The 21,565-nt window shown below is 31.7% G+C and overlaps 1 protein-coding gene across 1 annotated transcript in view; it reads left to right on the forward strand.

Annotated features, from left to right (window-relative positions):
• The first annotated feature begins 1,212 nt into the window (after window positions 1-1,212).
• The window catches only part of LOC133204095 (syntaxin-binding protein 5-like), a 59,612-nt gene continuing 39,259 nt past the window's right edge, over window positions 1,213-21,565 (forward strand). The window contains exons 1-4 of the mRNA XM_061339856.1: window positions 1,213-1,468; window positions 1,602-1,699; window positions 12,907-12,988; window positions 15,205-15,305. Coding sequence (XP_061195840.1) covers window positions 1,346-1,468; window positions 1,602-1,699; window positions 12,907-12,988; window positions 15,205-15,305 — 404 coding nt within the window. The 5' untranslated portion in view covers window positions 1,213-1,345. The remainder of the gene's footprint in view (window positions 1,469-1,601; window positions 1,700-12,906; window positions 12,989-15,204; window positions 15,306-21,565) is intronic.

The raw sequence follows: 21,565 nt of genomic DNA on the forward strand, positions 1-21,565 counted from the left end.
GCTGAATTATGAATCTTCATCTGGTGGTCAGGCTTCGGGACCATAAAACTTAGAAGAGCTCATATTTGATCTCAGTCTCACTTTTCCACTATTTATTTCTTTGGTAAAAGTGAGACTGAGATCAAAAGTGAGCTAGTCTAAGTTTTATGGCCCCGAAGCCTGGCCACCAGATGATGATTCATAATTCAGCAGGTTGCATTGGCCCCGGAGCCAGGTCGTCCACCAGGACTGCCCTGCGCTGTACATCCACCTCCAGCTTGTTGATGGTGCTCTGGGTTATGGGAATCACTAAAGGAGTGTAGTTGTTTTCAAGATTTTATATCCCTAGTAGTCACTCGATTCATCTTCATCTTTCTTCCATCCTATCGGTGAGCATTGCTACTATAGGGGCCATCAACATAACTGCGAATCCCTTATGCCAGAACAGACTGAGACACTTTCAAAGGATCTTTTTTTTCCATCTGGGATCTGTAGTCTGTGGAACATTGACACCCTTGACTCAAGTTATATCCAAGTCAGGGTTGACAAAGATCAACAAACATTAAGTGACAGTACTCTTTAACAAGTTTTTAAAAATGTTGTAAACAGAGGACTCTCCTTTGCGCTTTTGTCCTTTTTAAAACAAACATTAAATGCGCTGATGCCAACAAGGCTCTGCATTTTAATGGCAGAAGAAGTTACAGCTAGATGGGAAAGGGGGGGGGGTGTTTGAATTTTGTGTACGAGAATTGTCATGTTTTTCTCGGCATATATTGTATACGTATAGACGAATTGGTAAAAAAAAAGTTACCTTAAGCATTGATTTTTTTTTAATTCATAGTTTGAAGTTATTGTTGGAATTCTGCCATTTCTTTTATGTATGGCTACACATGTAACACTATAGTTACGAATTTGTGTAACAGAATATATAGGGAATAAATAGATCGACCTGATATAAAGTTGTTTTGCTTTCAGGAAATTACATGTAAGGTAATCAGTTCAACAAGTGGTATCTTGGGGGGGGGGTATTTTAATGATTCCAAGGAAAATGCACTGCATAAACCGAATATATCAAGTAGGGACCTACTGGAACTTATATTTGTGACCACTGTATAAACTAATAGGTCCCTGCTTAAACATTCATGACTACATTTTAAAAGTACCAATATATTCGTTTTATAAAATTAAAAATCGTAAATTTGGATCATTAGTTATTTAGAGCATAGCGGGATATCCATCCGGGCCTTTGCTATATTATTTTCCCAGCAAACCGCAATGATAATATATTGCAGAGACATAGATTATGTGATTTCGTCGACAAAATGGAAGTGTTTACTTCAGCGGAGTGGGCACTGATTCAGACTCGATGTCTAAGATGAAGAAGACATTGAATAGGGTGCTTACAAAATTTGAGCAACTGAAAGCACCCCCAAACGCAGATTGTGGGGTGGAAGAAACATTGCGCACCGATCATTTTCAAGTGTGCAAGGTAATTTGACGTCTTCGTTATTTTGATTGTCATTTACAGATTTATATAAGCATTTCTACGTCAATATCTCTTTCTATTTATTTTTCATTTTTATGGCAATGTTGACTTTTTGGAATTGTGAATCTTATTGCAGACGGTCAGATATGGATTTCCATACGAGCCGACATCAGTAGCATTCGATCCTGTTCAGCATCTCCTAGCGATTGGCACAAAATCAGGGTCGCTACGAATGTATCCTTCTAAATTTATTTTAACAGGGAGGATTAAAAAAAAACAAATTAGTTAGCAATCTGATTTGGAGCCCATTGTACACGACTGGAAAGGAACGGTGAGTAAGTGGCCTTGATATTATGGAGAGTAGCTGTTACATTTCATGTTTAGCAAATCAATATATTGTGTGTATTGCTTTATCAGATGTGAAGTAGAACGAATGGTCAATATAATTGTGTCTAAAATGACAGTCAGCTCTTACTGAGCAATTCCAGCTTGTTCACAATGAAATAATGAGTTTAAAACTTGTAAGTTATTATAACAAATGATTAATGTGATAAGATCTCTGTCTGGGTTCATAGATCTAACTTACTATGAATAAGAATAGGAAGAGAAAGTAATTAGTTCCTTAAATACATGCACTATATATTATTTGTGTAAAAGTTGAGTGAATAACTTAAAAAAAAAGATTGTATTAGTTGCATAATGTTTAAAATGAATTGAATGATATTTGAAAGAATTTATTCCTATTCTTGCTGTACTCAGTAGAATTAATTTTAATTTTTAGCTCTACTGGTCAGAGACCAGAAGAGCTTATGCGATAGTAAGGTGTCCGTCGTCCATCTGTCTGTCTGTCCGTCTGTCTGTAAACAATTTTTCAAAACGCTACTCCTCCTACAGTTTTAGTCCGATTTCAATATAACTTGGCACACAAGTAGACTACACTAAGATACATAATTAAGTGCATCGGTTTTTGATTTCGATGGACGGTGTTGCCATGGTTACTAAAAATAGAAATTTCTGTGAAATTCCTTTAAAACGCTACTCCTCCTACAGTTTTGGTCCGATTTCAATATAACTTGGCACACAAGTAGACTACACTAAGATACATAATTTAGTGCATCGGTTTTTGATTTCGATGGACTGTGTTGCCATGGTTACTAAAAATAGAAATTTCTGTGAAATTCCTTTAAAACGCTACTCCTCCTACAGTTTTGGTCCGATTTCAATATAACTTGGCACACAAGTAGACTACACTAAGATACATAACTTATTGCATTGGTTTTTGAATTCGATGAACAGTGTTGCCATGGTTACTTAAAATAGAAATTTTTGTGAAATTCCTTTAAAACGTTACTCCTCCTACAATTTTGGTCTGATTTCAATCTAATTTGGCACACAGTTAGAATACACTACGATACATAATATGTATTTCTGTTTTTTTTTATTTGGGTGAGTGGTGTTGTCATGGTTACCGGTACTAAAAATAGAAATTTCCGTGAAATACTTTCAAAACGCTACTACTCCTAGTTTTCATTTGATTTCAATATAACTTGTCACAAAAGTAGACTACATTAAGATACATAATTCTATTTATTGTTGCATGTTGCAATGTTTCAAATCCAAGTGCTACTTTTCTTTTGTTATACAAACAGACCAGTAGAGCTACAGTCTCATCAGAGACTTCTGGTTTCCTTTGGAATCATTAACATGATTAAACATGTATGTAAGAGGAAACTATATGCTAAAAAAAACAGAAAAAGGGATCAGCTTCTCTTGCAGCTAAGACTTTTCAATGACAAAATGAAATGATTTATGGCATTTGCCATTTAAATGAAATACTATAATTAGAAAAATATTTTTTAAAAGAATCGAAGAATATACCATGATTTCAAGTATGTGTTGTTAAGACAAGCCCTGGCAGTGTTTTTGGTAAAATATTTGACACGTACCATATAAAGTATACATGATGCATTTATAATCATACATCTTGTGTAGGTTATCAAGTCATGAGGTCATACTTTAAACAAAAATTTATGAATCATGGTAACAGTTTCATAATTACTCATGATGATAAAAAGAATAAGAGATTAAGGATATTTTTATATTATGAATTCTGATACTTATCTCTTTAAGTGTTTTATAAGTGGTTAAGGGGACTTGAAGTCATTGATATCAACTAATAATGTATAATATGCTGTTCTTTTGATTCAGCGTCTAAAGGTACTTTGTAATATTGTTGTGGATTTCAAACTCCTATCAATCAGATATGACAGATGATAGCTCTTAACATTTTTTTTTATTGCATTAAATGATTGTTCACTTAACATGCTTTTCTTCACCATTTTACAATAGGTATACTTCTAAAGCTTTTAATAGTTCATGAAGGGGTTTTCTGTGATAAGTTGTGATAAAATGCAGCTCATGTATAAATTATGATGGAATACTGAAATTTCTCTCTGAGTTTTGTTGTCCCTCTCTTTTGCAAATGTGCAGAACATTACCATGATTAGATCTCTTTCCTCTGTCTGTCAGTCTGTTGTTGGTCACAAAACACTTCTAACCTTGGTCATAACTAGACTGAGAGAGGACAGGGCTTTTCATATTTAAAGTGTGCATTAATTACCAAGACAAGACCTCTCTCAATATTTTTTTGAATTTTAACCCCATGACCTTGACCCTGAAGATTGACCTACATGCCCCAGTGGAAAATATCTTCATTTTGGCAGGAAATCTTTAAACCCAATAGATATAGGTTAGGGGGACACAAAATATTTAAGAATTTCATTAACATTTAAACAATGTTAATGTAAAAAAGAAAAACTTAACTGAGTCTGATATGAATATAATTTTTTTTAATAAGTTTCTAAATGTAATTTGTAATTTAATTAATTACTTTTCTATGTAATTGACCCCATCCCTGGCCACATAGACCATATTGCACCCTAACCAACAAGACCCTGAAAGTGGGGGACTACAGTTCTCTGAATTTGCTTGTTAAATATCATGTTCATATCAATGACATGCCAAATACAGCTTTCACTTGTTATACATGTATTGATTTCTAAAGGCAGGGTTAGCAAGTATTTGGGAGGTGTTCTATTGTATGTATATGTTACTTTTACCAGCAGTTTTAATCATACATATGTAATATAAATATATAGGATATGTGATTTCCTTACAAAATGTGTTGAAAGCTTTGGCATTTTTAACCCCATGACACAGACAAGGAGGTCAAAAGGTTGAGTAATGAATTTATTTAACACAAGCCTTGAATGTTGTACTAGTGCAAAGTCACAAGCCAAAATCAAAATTGATGATTGCTGCATCAAATTAGCTATACAAATACAGTGTAAACTATTTAAACAGGCATAATTTATTACAAGGGGAGAAGTGATATTTAATCAATTAGAAATGAAACTGATAAACACATGATAAATGTATGCAAATTATGAATTGAATGACCCTTTTTCATCATTAGGTATTAATTTTACACCTTTGTTGGATTTTTTTTTCTTTTCTTTATGGTTCTATATCTTCATTTCAATTAATTTAAAACATATTTTATTCAATATTTATACAAAATACCTAAACATGATCGGACAACAGGCTGGTTTATTAGACTTGAAGCATCTTAAAGGTAATTTTTAACCCCCCCTCCCCTCCTGTCTCTCTCTCACACACACACAAAATGAACTCAATTTTTATTCCTATTTGATAGAGTTGATTTAAATATTAACCATTCCTTTTGAACTAATGATAATGAAAATAGAGTTCAGAGGTCATACAATAGGCAGTATAGTTTTATGAAGGCATAACCCTCGAGTTTACTTGTTATTATTGACAAAACATTGGCAAATATAAACATGATAAATCATGATATCATAAGTATTTAGTATTGAGCATCATAAAAAAGATTGGAAGATAATTACTTAATATGGTCATACCTGTAGATCTTAAGACTGAACCAATTAAGATCGTCCTAATTCAAGTGCAAGTACATCAACTTCATCAAGTTCACATGTACTTTAATCCATTACATTAGTTTACCATTAATTTAACCATATGAGGAATTAATTCAAAATTAAGATATGATTTAAAAACATCTGTTTATAATAATGCTATAAATGGAAAGTAAGTGTGGTGTTTATGAGTACTTAGTTAATATCCTTTTACTGACCAGAGACTGATAATCAAAATTTGATTTCAATTTTTGTATTCTATTTTGTGAATGCCACACAAAGCTCTACCAATTAACACTTTAGAGAATGGCATCTCAGAATAAATTTTGGAGCTCTGCAGGATTAAAGTGTAGATCTTTTAAGTCTCCTGCATAGATACAGTTTTAAGAATTTATCCCTGTACATGTGATAATGAATGTTATTTTAATGATAGACATGGGCTGTGTTTTAATGAAATGCAAGGTCAAAGTCAATATGCAATTGAACAAACATGTAATGTAAAAAATTTCTTTATATGCAGAAAACATATGAATTTATGATGAACGAGATGTATGCGCTGAATTATTTAAATGTTGCATAGGTACAAGACTGATGTAGGAAGAGAAACATGAAGAAAATCAGAATCTCCTAGTGGACATGAACGAATTTCCAAGGTTTTTTTTATTCTCCAAATTTCTTGTGATTAATAAATTATAAAGGCTTGATTGTTATTCACAATGTCTACCTAAAAATACACGGTTTTCCCATTTTTCTTTTTATCTCTACTTTCTAAAATGAGGAACTCCTACATAATTATTAATTTGCTAGTACACATGTTTTTAATAATACCCTTTAAATTAATTATCACCATGCAATGAGTATGAACTTTTAGGTAACTAAATTAACATTAAAATGACTTTTAAATAATATATATATTATAACAGTTAAAAAATGTCCAATATTGCATGCTTCGATTTTATAAGGTAGTAAATTTGTGTATGTGGCGTGATTATAAGGAAGAAATTGAAATGTTGCTAAGATGTTAACCATTTATCATTTATGTACTATGTAAACAGTTATCTTAAACACATACGTAACAGACATACATATATATTATATGCATATGACAACAGTTTTAACAATTAGCACCTAGTCATATGATATTTTATAAATAATTTAAAAAGTATTTATCACATAATTTTTATCTCCTGCAGAGAGATTGAAGTGTCTGGAAATAGAAGTGGTACCAAATATAGATATGATGGATGTACGTGATAATGTACAGGATTTTTATTGTACTGATTGTCTTGGATAATGGTGGTTGAATATACTGAGTAGAAAAGTCTGATTAAGGTGAAGGTTGTATAGGAGATATTACAGGAAAACCTGATTTTAACAAATTTGTTTATATATATATATATAGTGAAGACCCCATTGATGTTTTACCCACTAAAGTATCACCATGATCACAGTATGAAAGTATGACAGTATGAAATGATATTTATGCCATGTCAGATATTTGTACATGTACCTTGATTGTTATCAGTTTTCTACTTAATATTGATAATTATAAGGATTTGAACATTAATTCTGTTTAATCTGAGAGCAAACAATGACCTTAGACTTTTATGTGTCTCCCTAATCAATGCTGATCTCTGTTAGAAATTAGTATGTGTACTCAACTGCATGTATTATACTGTTGTAAGAGTGATTAGTGGAAACAGTAACTGCAATAACCTTGTGAGGGGTCATTGACCATAAGGCTGTTACTTATATTTGTTTATTCATAGCTTTATTTATTTATGAGTTTTAAATATCGGAATAAAAAGGAAATTCTTGGACAGACCCATTTTTTTTTAGACCACGGAAGCAGCTGAAGTGACCTTTTTTTTCTGCATGCATGCATAAGGCCAAAAAGAATTCATCATATTTGTTTGTAAGATATATGTAGAATTAAAATAAAATAAGATAGTTCCCCTTGGAGTGTACCAATGTTTGGTATTAGAGCTGCCACGGTTCCAAAATTGTTTTGATTGGGTCGGCTCAGTAAATTTTTGGTTTGGTTTTGTGTTTTTGGTTCATTTCTGTACATCTATTTTATACTTTAATTTCATGAATTAAACTTGAAAAGTCTTTATTTGTTACATAAATTGACCTTTAAAAACATGTTTTATCCATGTTAACATCTTGATATGGGTTTTAGAACTGTCACTACTAGGCCGACTGTTAGTGACATCATGACCACTCTTGCTCGCTTGATAATTGTCCCATAATTTCATGACAAGTTTATTTTTTGTCATGGATGAAGTAGATTTTAGTTGTGATGTTTATTTATCACTGTTATCATCATCGTATCATTCATTTGATTTCAACACCATTTTGTATACATGTAAATACAGATTCTATTATACAAACCAGACCCAAATGGAAATGGAAAAATAGAACAGAAACTGAACCGAACAACTTGGACTGCGGTTTTTGGTTATTTCGGGGAACCATGACAGCCCTATTTGGTATGCTTCATGGCAATATCATTCATGGTAGGTAGCTGTACAAATCTGTCATCCGTTGAGTGTTGCACATTGTCCATCAAGATTTCAATTTTTTCAACTTCTTCTATTGAACTGCTGGAACTATTTCAAGAAGATTTGGTATATAGCATCTATGAGTAAAGGGGAACAAAAATTGTGAATGTAAAGAATCATTTCTAACCAAAATCATGGGAGTTTCTTATCATCACATGTTTTACACATAGCTATTTCATGTTTAACACCATTATAGGTAAATCCACAATATTTGCAATCAAATTCATGCAAAAACTATGGTGACGTCACAATCGTGGATATGAAAACAATATCCTGTGAGCTATATCCATTGTATGAAGGAGTAAACATGATGCGTTCTTATAAAATATTGAAGATCTATACAAGAATTGGGAGATTGCACCAAAGTTCGTACCATGTGTATCTTGCTGAAAAGCTGTCGATTTTCAAAAATTAAGGACTGTGTCTAATGTAAGAAAGTGAATATTTTTTAAATAAAAAGGTGAAAAGGCAGCCAGGTAAATGAATCAGGTGGCTTCCTGGTTTTGAGTGCCAATTATTTGAACATTTGTAACATTTTTTGCCTTGTCATATTTGCACAGTTCTGTCAAATATTTACTTTTTTCTAATTTGTCTTTTTATTGATGGCTACTTTTTTGAGAGAGATCCATATTTTATGAACATTTATATTTGTCATCTGAGTAGAAACCAATTGATTGTTCTCAATTATTGAGTTAGGTTCTTGCAAAAAGACTAGGAATGACGTTGGTTGAATCAAATTGTCACAGGATGAATATATTGACCTCAACTTGATCAAACATATTCCCTTGTTTAGGTAACGTTTTAGTGGCATTGTTATTGCTAATCCCATATGATGTTGCTTTCAAACATTGTAAAAATATTATAGACCATTACAACATAAAGTTTCAATATAGGACATGTAGGAGTTTTAAAGAATCATTCACTCAATAATCAGAAGTGCTATTGTTTTATTTTTGCTGAAAAATTCTTTTAAAACTAAGTTTTTAACATTATTGGGCTATATTTTCTATTGATACCAAAGGAAATACCTTTGTAGTTTCTATCATTAGTCTTTACAGCTAGTAGATAGGGGAAGATTTCATGATATCTCTGATTTTTTTTTTAAGGTTCAAGGATGATGCCCCAGAAAATATGCATACACATATACTTTTTTAAAAGTATTTAATTTCAATGACTGGTGGTGTTTGTCTCGATCTGCAACATACAGCTAAAGTTCACATTAGCCGCACACACTTTGTGGATGAGACACTTGAACAAAGTCGAAACAGATCAATTTATTGATGAATATTGTTATAACAGAAGCTAAGGCCCACTGTGTTACATAGCTGTGATTACACGATTATATGTAGAATGTCATCAACTCGTCAATTGCAGGCACTGTATTTCAGGAAATGGACCGAAATTGAACCAGACTTAGTGTTTGGTGACAAATTGTTACTGATTCAATTTAGCTGCATAACCAAATGAATCAAAGATGTTTATTTGTTCCATCTAGTCTGGCGTCTAATGCTATGTGCTTGCTGCAGTGTTGCAGAAAAGAGAAATAGATGCCTTTTTTTCTGACTAGTGCATAAAAACGTGGATTATTGAATTTGCCATAAAGAGGAAACCAAGTTTTCTAATTATACTTGTAAATACTGGTAGAACTGTAATTTGATTTAATTTTATTGCTGTGAAAAACACTTAACTTAAGCAAGTAAATGCAAACCTGGATATAATTTTGTTAGTTCTATCAATTTGCAAGCACTCGGAGTTGTCGAAATTTTTAAATCACTGTTAGATATTTGGTCTGACGAAGTCAAAGTTCTGTTGGACAAGACAAAGTTTTGTCAGACAAGATACATGTACCATACCTTATTTTGTATGCTAAGAAAGGAAAATAAATAACTGCACCAAAATGTCCTTTATTATTTACAACAGCCTTTGATCTCACGAGTTTCTTTTCTTTAATCTGAGAGACATAAATGACAATGATTTATGTCTTTGCTTTAACAATTTTGGTCAACCATCATCAGCATATGGCCATCTCTGCTGTTTTTGTGACCTTCACCTGTGCACCCTGATCTTGATCTTTTTAAAATTTGCATAAGGCTCAATTTTGTACATGCAAAATAAAATGGTCGTTTAGTTATCAATCTAGACAAATTTTTACCGGCTTTGCCAACAGTACCAAAATTTTTTGACAACTCTAAACAGTGTGTGCCAAAAAGACTAGCCCAGTGCCCCAAAACTAGTAAAACTTTGGTCAAGCTGTAAGTTAAATTTAGCCATATTAAATATTGTTTAATTCATGATAACCATATATACTGGTAAAATTTATTGAAGTGAGATAAAAAGCCTAAAATATTGATCTTTGAGATATTGTCATGAACACCAGGCCCTGAAATGAATCTTCTTCAGAAAGCCTGTCACAGTCAGTGACATTCCTTGCGTCATTTCTACCTTTGCGAGAGTTTGGAAGTGACAGGTGATGAGGCATCACTATGTGCAATTAAGCTGTCTCGTAGGAACTGTGATCCAGATTTTGTCTCGAAGAACTCATTCAAGATAATTGTTTACTTTTGACTGAAAGTTCTTTGTTATTCTTCTACCATGTGCTCTTAAATGCAGTTAGAGATTTGTTAAATTATACAGTTGCAATTTGATTGAAGAAATGATAAATATGTCCACTTTTGAAAGTTCTAAATGTTGTAATACACTTTTTTTGCTTTTAGTGGTTCTGCAGTATATGAGCCAAGTTTATAAATTTGGAATGAAATATTGATCAGAAACAAATGGATTGAAATTGAGATTCATTTTTAATAGAAAATACAATTTTACAAAACTGGTAATCCCAATTTGAATAAAAGTAAACATTTTCCTGTATAAAATATTACCTAATATGCTGAATTCAGAGATAGAAGTCCAGGAAAATAATTATATTGGTATGATTTATATAGAAATAATTAATAGATAATATCTTTTCTCAAGTTGTCTCCAGGTGTTAAAATACTACCTTTTTGTGAAAATCCATTTTTTTTAAATTGTGCATAGCAATATGCAGTCAACTGGAATTGATACTGATAAGAGCTTGGATTTTTTTTTTTGATGAATTTGTGAGTCAATTTGTTGATGAAGATACTTATTGATTCTTACCCTGCAGTAAATCTTTTGACTTGGAAATACAATTGATCTTGTACATCTAATATTTAAAAGGTTTAATATTTCACCATGAAAAATTAACAACGTATGGTAATTAAAAATAGACGTAGGTGGAGGTTTGTAATAGGGGAAAGTTTTTAACATATTAATATTGCGCCAGGAAATGGTAGGGTCACAATATATGGGTGCAAGTGAAATCATTAAATTGGAAGCCATTTTGATGGATTAAAGCTATCTGGATATATTTAAGACTTAATGCCAAGTTTAATGTATCATCCACGCTTTAAATAGAAAGAAATAATTAAGTATCTTAGTTACAGTCTTGATCCCCCCCCTTCCCAAATGCAATAGGCGAGATGGGTGGCATCATGGCCAGTTCTGAATATTTTCATCATCAGTATCCATGTTATGGATTTGAGATTTTCAATATTAATTTTCATATTTCAAAATATATTCATACCAACTGTGGGTAGAAATGTAGTGGGTTATAATAACCTTGTGGAAGATCAAAATCTATACTGTTGTGATGGTCAAATTAGGTGAAAACCCAATAAAGTTTACCAAAATTGAATTGTATTGAAATCTATTAAAGATTTTGAAGTATGTATGTCAACATGAAGTTCAATACAAAGCAAGTTTAATGAAAGTTTACATCTATCCTGTGTTTGTTCACGGATTTGGAGACCGTGAATAGCCTTGATATGGTCTAATGCAAGGTGTGACTTTACTGATAAATGTTGTTAAACCATGTGAAGCAATCATTTTAAAAGGTGATGCATCCACATATTTGTAAATCCATGCAATTTAAGAAAGGTCACATACTAAAATAGCCTCTGAGTGCATGTCAGTAGCATAAATTGTACAGTAGGTTTTTTTTTTTTGTAAATTGAGATTATTCTCAGTACGTTTTAAATTCACCTGAGGTTTGTTTCCTGATATTGGTTCAAGTGTTGTAATCAAAATCCTTATGAGAAGAGATTTTTTTTTTGTATTCAGTGAAAGGTTAAGTAACACTTAAATTATATTTACTTTCTTTATTGGAAATACATAACTGTAGTAATAAATATTTACAAGCAGTGGATTTGTGTAAGAATAGTGTAATTAAAAGGGGGAGGGATTCTCTTTATGTGATGAAAATTTTGAATGCAAGTAAAAGCTGAATTTTTCAGCAAAATGTTAATTGGCTTGATCTTTCTTTAGATGTTTTGGTCATATGGTATAAAATTGATAAAATACTGTAAAGTGGGAAATTTTTGCAAATTTTGTGATCAGTAATGTATTGCAAAATTTTCACCATGGACTTTGAAAATAGGTATGGTATTGGAGTTCATGACTCTGTGAATGTTTAAGTTCAGTAAAGATGATCCCCAAACAAATGATTTGTAATGCAGACATAATAAAATTCTACCTTGTAAAAATATCCACATACAAACATGCATACCATGTAATACAGTTCTCAGTTTTTGCATGTTTCTACAAGCTAGAACATATATAAAATGAATAAAATTTTTACAGCTTGAAAATTTTGCAATTAAATAACATTCTTATTTTAGAAATTTGAGATAACTGTATGGACTGCAATGCAGGAAGTGAGAGAGAAAGAGAAGAGAGAGAGAGAGGTGGAGTTAGAGTTGATTGTTTTCTATGATTTTATACAGTTACTGTAATTATAAAAAATTTCAAACAATTTTATCTACTACAGAAAAAGCTCCTTCATTCATACCAAGTGATAAATGCCATTGTATGTATATATATAAAAGTTTCCTTGACACAGCATTAGATTGGGAAGACCTGGTGTGGACATCCACTGTAGCCATGGGACAGAGGTGGCTGTCATTCAGATCCTCTTCCTTATCAATGAGGTAACGTTTCTCCCATAAAGATGCAGTATTTTGCAGTATATGCGAAAATGACCAAAATAAGGTTCAATTTCATCTGCCTTAGTGCCCCCCTTTTAGTATTGTTCATAGATTGCAGGCAGTTAAATTTTCTCAGAGGGAAGCTTGTCTTAATTAGTTCTTCTCCCCCATTTTAATTAACTGAGCTGAAAGGTCAGGGTTTTTTCTTTTGTTCAAAGTTTGTTGTCTATCCTTTTGACATTTTGGACTCCTTCTGAAGAACTGAAGCACCAATTTCAACGAAACTTACCACAAAGTATTTTTAGGTAAAGGGATTTAAGTGTAATTGAAAAGGTGGGGGAGGGTCTTTTTAAAGAGGAGATTAAAAAAAAAAGGAGTAGACTGACTCATTTAAAATTTTTTCTTCTCAAGACCTCAGCCAGAAAAGACAAAACTTACTAGTCATATTGCCATATATACTCATGCAACTATAAGTCAGATTTTTGGGAGTTAAATATTGGACCGAACCTCTATGTCCTATTATAAGCGAGTCCGGGATAATTCGGTATTTTTCTGAAAGAAGAATTTAGTAATTTGTTAAAAACTCCAACAATAATTGTTTAGGTCAGAGCTTTATCAAATGAAGGAAAGGAAGATCTAGGATTACCATATGAATAAAACACGCGTCCTTACAGATTTTGATGATAAACACAAGTCCCAACAGATTTTGATGATCTTATATATATGTTTGAATTGTTAATAAATAGGGATGGGTATCGGCAAAAATTTCGTATCGTGATATATCATGATTTTTTCCCAAAAATATCACGATAAATCATGATATTTTTACACAACTTTTTACTACAATTTCAAATGAATTTCCATAATATTTCTTTAAAATATGCTATAAAAACATAACTTTACTGTTTAAATTTTTACTTATTTAATATAAAGCATGTTTTGATGCCATTGTTTAACTGTTTTCAACATTTTTTACACTTCCTCTAATTGTCATTCAATAGTTTGAACAAATAAATGAATAATATATTGGGAAAAGTTTTTACAAAAAATCATATTCTAAAAATAACTAGGGCCACAATATTAGAGTTTTACTAATATGCAGATATATTAGAGCATTGTGATATATAGTACAGATTCAAATTTTGGCACCCATGGGCACGAATGTATCTAATACATATATTGAATGTATGGATTTTTTTTTGACTTGGGTAAGCATTGCAGTCCATGCACCTTTTGTTATGATGAAATCTTTAGAATGTTTACTCAGTCTGATTACCATTTAGAGTTGTAAGTTTATCAATATTAACAAGTAACTTGTTGAAATCCAGAAGTTCCTCTTGTATCAACATCTGTACTTTACAAACAAATATTAGAAAACTATTGGAATATATGCCTGCCCGAACATGCTCAAATTGTATCCATGATATCACTGAAGCTAAAATATATATTTTCTGTTGTAACCTTGTCATAAACTTTTTTTTTCAAATTATTTCAGTGGTTTGCATATACTTGATATAAGGGATTTAACCTGAAGTGTTTTGTAAGTTAAAAAAAAAAAGACTTCATGAATCGGTCTTCATTTATAGAATTGTTGATGGAAGAAAAAAATGCTCATCTCAGTAGGCTGGTTCATTTATCCAAAGGTCACTAGTAGAGAAGCAGTAATTGATTCCTCACTTGATAAAAAAAAATCTATTTTAGGTTCCCTTTTCCCTTCGATAATTGAAAAATTGTGGTATGAGATAATGTTCCTATGTAGGACTGTATAATTTTTCAATCTGCTGTTCAAGGGGGAAAAAAGAGAAAGAAAGAAATACATTTCTTTGTGAAAATGAAATATGAAAAAAAGGTAGGATACATTTAAGCAATGCTTACTTACAGTGTGTAAGCCAAAAAAAGGTAAAAATTTACCCTACAATGGCCTTTTTTACATAACAAATAAAATGCTTATAGTCTTTTTTTTGTGTGAAGAATTAACTCTTAAGAAATCATATTTTATTTGAGCATGTAAGGGGAAAATTGCTGCAATCAGCATGCACATTGTAAAGTATGTGTCATCCTGATATAGTACATTTCTACTATTAAAAGATATTTTTATCCAGCTTTTCAAGACAGTGGTAGTCCTAATGACTGCTGGTGATTGGACACAGTTCCTGAAGACTTGCAATGCTTGTTGATAGAGTTGTATAGTTTTTGAACATAATAATTTCATTTTGTAGGGTGCACTTGTTACTGTTTGCTCAGATGATAGTATACACCTTTGGAACTACAGACAGAAAAGACCAGAAATTGTGCACACACTCAAATTCCAAAGAGAAAGGTTTGTATTTTTAATGGATAAAGTTTTTAAATGGATTGATCATGAAAAAAATCCTTTATTTACTATTTATGAACGATAATCCATATGAATGCTTATTAAAAAAAATGGTGTATGGAGATCATTTTTCACAATTGCAGCAGATTGAAATATTATCAGATTTAGCTTGTATGATTTGTCTTTGATTATTGGGTTGCTGTGCAGATCTTGGAATGCATGTAGGGCTTCTTTGTTAAAAAAAATATGATGATAAGTGATATTGCACAAACTAGTCTTGCCTATTTTCCTATCACAAGTCTTTCTGACAAAGTTTGAATGCATAACAACCATAAATCATAAAAAATATAATGTTTCTCAACTATCTCTGCTGTTATTTAAGCAACACTAGTTATCCCTGTACTGTTTTGCTTACACAATAAAACATGGTTACAGAAAACATGCTTAACAACGAAGTGATTTTCATTCGCTGTAGTTAAGATGTATTATAAACTTTTTGTATTTCCATACTTTGTAAGGGAACAAAATTTGTCCCTGGCACTTCGATAAAAGCATATTTTTGAAAAAGAGAGACAACTCAATCTTATTATTAGTAATGAATTATGAACATCTGAAAAGATCTTTGTACGGAAAACAAAAGTGAAAAGAAATTGATTTCTCAGAATAAATAATGAAAGTGCATTTATCATGTTTATTCTGAGACTTATGAGAAGACAAAAAAAGTCTTTTTAAAACAAGTTTGAAAGGTTAACGGCTACAAGGCATTTTATACCCAGAAAGCATAAGGGAATAGCATTGATATATTGGCCTATAATGGAGATCAATTTCATACAGTTTTGTCATCTAATTTCAAGCTTATTGGCCTGGTAAAAGTCTTTGCCACACATGATGACATTTTTTATATACCATTGTCACCAACCATGGGTCTTCCATAGTAATGGGCTTCACTGATTCTGGTCATTTATTACAAATTTCATAATCATCACTGAAGAAATATAATGAACTTTGCATAGTTTGCTATATTCCAGATAAAATGGCAGCCTAGACTGAGGATGGGTTGGGCAAAGGAACCTGTGATAAAATCTTTGATTCTAGCTTTTAAAGAAGTTTGCATCTGCACATTTCAACATAAACCACTGGAATAATAATGTTATTAAATTTGCTAATTTGATCATTCTTTGAATTAATTCTGTCAGTTATAACCAATGATAGATTATAAGGATATTCCAATTATTTAACACTAATGGATATAATTGTACCATATATGGTATTCCTACATGAATGATGTTACATCATGTATATGGTTTTTGATGAAAAAGGGCAGTTGATCTATGAATCTTTTTATCTTTATATACTAAGTACTAGTATATGTCAAAGGAGCTCAGAGGTCAGTGATTAGAGGTTCAATATTTCAATGAATGGAAACATTAGAATTGGAATAAAGGGTCTAACATGGTCAGCGTAGAATATTGCCTATATGGAAGTGAAATTGATTTTGGTGGCATTGAAATTACTTTAATTAAACTGATAGTAAGCAGTTTAAAATGTAGTATTTTTTCCACACACAAAACCATTGTTGTCCCTGTTAAGATTTTATGACGAATAATTCCCAGAAGACTCAAAGAGCGAAATTCATCGATTTCAAAACGTGTTTCATTCAGGACGTATCATGGTGTTTACAGGAAGAGATAAGAATGTTGAAGTTGCAGTGTAGTGTGTAAGAAGGTTCTTTTTACTTGTATGTAACCAGGATGCTTTTATCTAATGTGCGAAGTCATTAAGGTCATTAAAGGCTTCTTTTTATGTCAGGAAACCTGATGCTTAAAAGCCATTAATTCTTTTTGGGAACTTCCATTTATAGTACATGTTATGTGGAAGCATGGCTCTTTGATGCAGTTTTAGTATATTTGACCATTTCTTTCCAGTTACATTCATACTCTTGATATGTTGTGTACTTAAGATTATTGTTTATGAGTTCTGCAAAATATTTAAATGCAGATTCTGAGTTTGCTCAATTTCTGCAGGAATTGCATGATAAATAATTGTGCAGACAAATGAGATTTACAGTTAGAAGTTCAGAACTTAAAAAAAAAATGAATGCTGTACCTTACAATTGGAACTTGAGAAAATATATCAATATTCTGGACTTATTTAAGGCAGGGCTAATTTGAGCCCAATTTGAGAGTGTCAACAAAGAGCCTAGCTGTCACTCTCTTGGTTTTATCCATTTCTGTACATAATCTCCATCTAAGTGCTCTTAATGAAACCAAATGTGGTGTTCTAAAGTAATACAGTGTCAGCAGGCATCTGATCTTGATACCAAACTGTGAAAAAATCAATTGTATTAATTTGCCCTGGCTGTGTCAGTGACCTTGAAATTTCTATCTCCAGCATCAAAATAACAAGGGGAAATTGGAGGGAAACAATCAGACTTACATCTCTCTCCAATCATTTTTAATGTTGAATTTAAGATGGGTTTATTGCTTGGGATTTTTCATTCCTTGTGAGGTTATTGATTAAGAACGATTTGTTTTCTAAGAAATGACTTCCTGTCTTGCAAATTGGTATACAAGGTCTCATTGTGGTATAAAGTTGCTGGAGATGAAAGAGGCAAATTTCAATTTTGCAGTGATTTTTGCTGTTTTATGAAAGATGTAGAGTAAAACTTGGTTATGAGGAAGTCATAGGAACTACAAATTTTGCTTGCTAGTATACAGTCAAACCCCTTTATCTTGAACTAGATGGAAGCAAGAAAAAACTTCGAGATATCCGGGTATTTGAAATACTGAGGTTAAAGTACACAAAGAAAAAGTAGTTGGGACTTCCAACTGACTTCAAGATATTCATTGTATTTGAGATATGATGTGTTCGAGATATGAAGTTCCATGCTGTAACTAAGATTCTATATACCGTATAATCCCTATTAACCGCCCCTGCCCCTATAAGCGCCCCCTAGGTCTTTTTCAATTGTCTGAAAATAAGGGCCCCATGTACAGTGATTAAAATCATCTAGAATCGTATCAAAAGTCCGCCATAATTTGAAGAAAGTGAAAATGAAAATTGGTTATTGGGTAACTCATTTCTAAAGTATTCCTGAAAGTGAAAGATTTTTAGAACAATCTAATCATTATGTATTTCTGAAAGTGAAAGTTACCTACAAAATTTGTTCTCCTTTTGTATTCTCTAATTTCTCAGTGGAAAAATGAATCATATAGCATAATTTCGATGGATTATCTTCAAGGAAATTTGGACAATATTTTAGTGGTTCTCTGAATTTATTTTTTTTCAAAAGATTTTTTGAAGTTAAAATATGACATAAAAAATTATTACTAGAATTCAAAAAAACCCACCCCCTTTTCGCAATTTTCTAAGTGCTCGGGGCGGTTTATAGGGATTATACGGTATATTCTATTAGGTATATAGTGCAAAGTCTTCTATGGGATTCGTAAAAGTTCCTTATAACAGATTTTTGTATAAGTGAGTTCTTTATAATCAAGTTTTACTTAATAGTGTTAATAACTCTTAACGAGGTTCGCTCCTGAGCTTTTGAGCAGATTCTTATCTTAACCTATATTTCAAAAATTCTGCATAATGTTTTAATTCTTACAATAAATTTAGATTCTACAATGCCAATTTAACTATATTCAGTTAAAACTCCATGATTAAATTCCATACCAAAAGCATTAAGTGAGGAACTATATTTTGTGGCGGAAGGTTTTTTAGAAGAAAATGATCATTTTTTTCTCTTTCGAAGTATTTAAAGTATGTTAAGTTTGGATTCCTATTTTTACATGCAGTCTGCACACATAGTTATTTTGTGCAGTGGACTGTTTTATACTGGTCCTAAATTATCTATTAAATAAACTGTCATGAATTCTATCGTCATATTTGATAAATATAGCAAATATATTGTGGAAATGAAGAAAAAAAATAGCCCTAATTTAAGCTTAAAATTAGCACTATTTTAGTAATATCTAAAAATTAACATCACAGACCCCCACTTTTAACTTTCTTTTCTGAATATATACGATACTTTTAACCATTCTTCTTAACGTCAGTAAAATGTCATTACTTTCAAATGATTTTTTTGCTTGTTAAATTTTAATGCCAGAAAAATGAAAATGTGTGAGTGCAGAAAGGTCAAATAATTGAACATGTGGAGTAATTCGAAAATTTCTTCGTTGTTACAAATTTTAATGTTTTCATTTAAGATGAAATAAGACTGTGTTTGTTCACCATAATTTATTTGAACAAAACATATTGTAGGAAAAACTTTAAAAATTGATTTATGTGTAAGACGTATTTACAGTGCAAAAAGGTCAAACTAAATGCTCTGTAGCGCCAAAAGAAGCGCAGTGACCCCCATTTTTTGTTTTGATTTTTAATAAAGCTATGTGTATAAATTCTAAAAATATACTTGATAAAAAATTCTCATTACTTTTGATGGCGGGATCCAACCTCCTTAAAGGTCATTGATGGTGTTTCAGTCAGAAAGGGTTTAAACAAATATATATATACAATATGCACATTCAATATTATTGAAAAGATAAATGCCCAACACTACATCTATTAAGTAAGTTAGGCACTTTACAAAGATAAAAGAAATCTTCCCTTTTCTTGATAGAAGTCAGATTTTATTAGTGGTAAATACATAAAACTTCTCTAAGGTGATATAATAACATTCCCAACAAACCCCATGGTTATGCCAGCATTGTATTATGCATGTATGTTAAGGACATGTAGCATATGCATGACAGCAATGTGAAAGTGAAACAAATATTTATCAACACTTAAATTATAAAAAATGATCTTCCCATGCTAGCCAGATTACTCAAACTTGATTACTCTTGTCTTCTATCAGCTTATCACAATTGATCCAATAATGAAGTTAAAAAATGTATTGTATTTTTTATGGAGACAAGTTATTTATATTGCACTGCAACAAGACCATTTCTGTTGGTTAACCTGTAGCCAAAGTGTTTGAAGAAATCTCTTGTTATCAGAGATGAGAGGCAATCTTATATGATTGTGTTTAACTCATGTGATTGAGCTGTAATGTGCTATGATCATATATTCCTTAGTCTAGGTTTTAATTCTGTTGCTGTATTGTTTAGTCAAAGTTTCATTACTTAAAGAATTTATAATCTGCCAACTTAAAAATTGGTCCATTTGGTTCTTTCCATCAGTGATATGTGCCATATTTGTCTTCGGAATCCATGTTCTTTGTTGCCGAATCACATTTCAGCATACCAAAAAAACATCAAAACCCTGTACTGAGGAAAAAATACAAATCAGTTATATTTGACTTTTAATTAATTAGGGATAGAGTTCTAAAACGTATCATGATACTACAGTGGTGATACAGTATATGCGTATTGTGGCAATTAACACACAACTAATTACTGTATCATTATACCTCCAAAAAGCAGTCTTAATGAACAGCTGTGTTGTTCATTTGGACATCATGGCAATGCCTCTTTGACAAGCGCTGATAATGTTTGTGCAACTGCATGAATACTGAACATTATGAATGCCCGTACCTCCATGCCCACTGCCCTTATTATTACCCACCCTCATTATTTTCAATTTGAAAAATATATATAAAAGCTCCACCCATGTATTACTTCGATATTACATTAATGATCGATGTTTTATTTGGTTTGCAGGAAAAAAGGATGATTTTTAAAATCTTAAAATTTCAAAAAGTGTACACTTACATATACATGATATATATATATGTGCACTAGCTGAAACTTGAGATTAAATTATTATGTGAACTACTCCCATTCAGTCACAGCTTTATGAATTACTTATACTAAGGACAGTCCATCCAAGTATTTATTATTATGTTGTCCTTATGTTAAGCATTATCACGGTATGTATGGTCTGGTCTACTTAAAAAAAAATATAAGTGGTGCAGTGTTCTCTTCTATTTGCTGGAATCCACCAGCCATCATAACCCACTTGATTCAGTATCTCCACTACTTTATAGTAAAGGTAAATATTTATTCATCTGAGTCCTACATCTTCAACAATGATTGCAGTAGACAGTGGCTATGAGTAAAGCTATAATTGATTTAGCTCAATAAAATGTAGCACAATAACTGTCTTTTGTATGCCACATGATGTGACAAACAGTAGCTTTCTAATTCATTGAACTTCTGTTTTGTGCAGTCAAGTGGTAAAAAAAATTAGTCAAGATGAATATGATAATTTAGAAACTTCAGGTGAAGGTCAAAGAGAAATATTGATTGAGGAGTTAGATG

Source organism: Saccostrea echinata, unplaced genomic scaffold, assembly GCF_033153115.1.
Source record: "Saccostrea echinata isolate AGI-Se365-2 ecotype Australia unplaced genomic scaffold, CSIRO_AGI_Sech_v1 ptg000052l, whole genome shotgun sequence".
Taxonomy (NCBI): domain Eukaryota; kingdom Metazoa; phylum Mollusca; class Bivalvia; order Ostreida; family Ostreidae; genus Saccostrea; species Saccostrea echinata.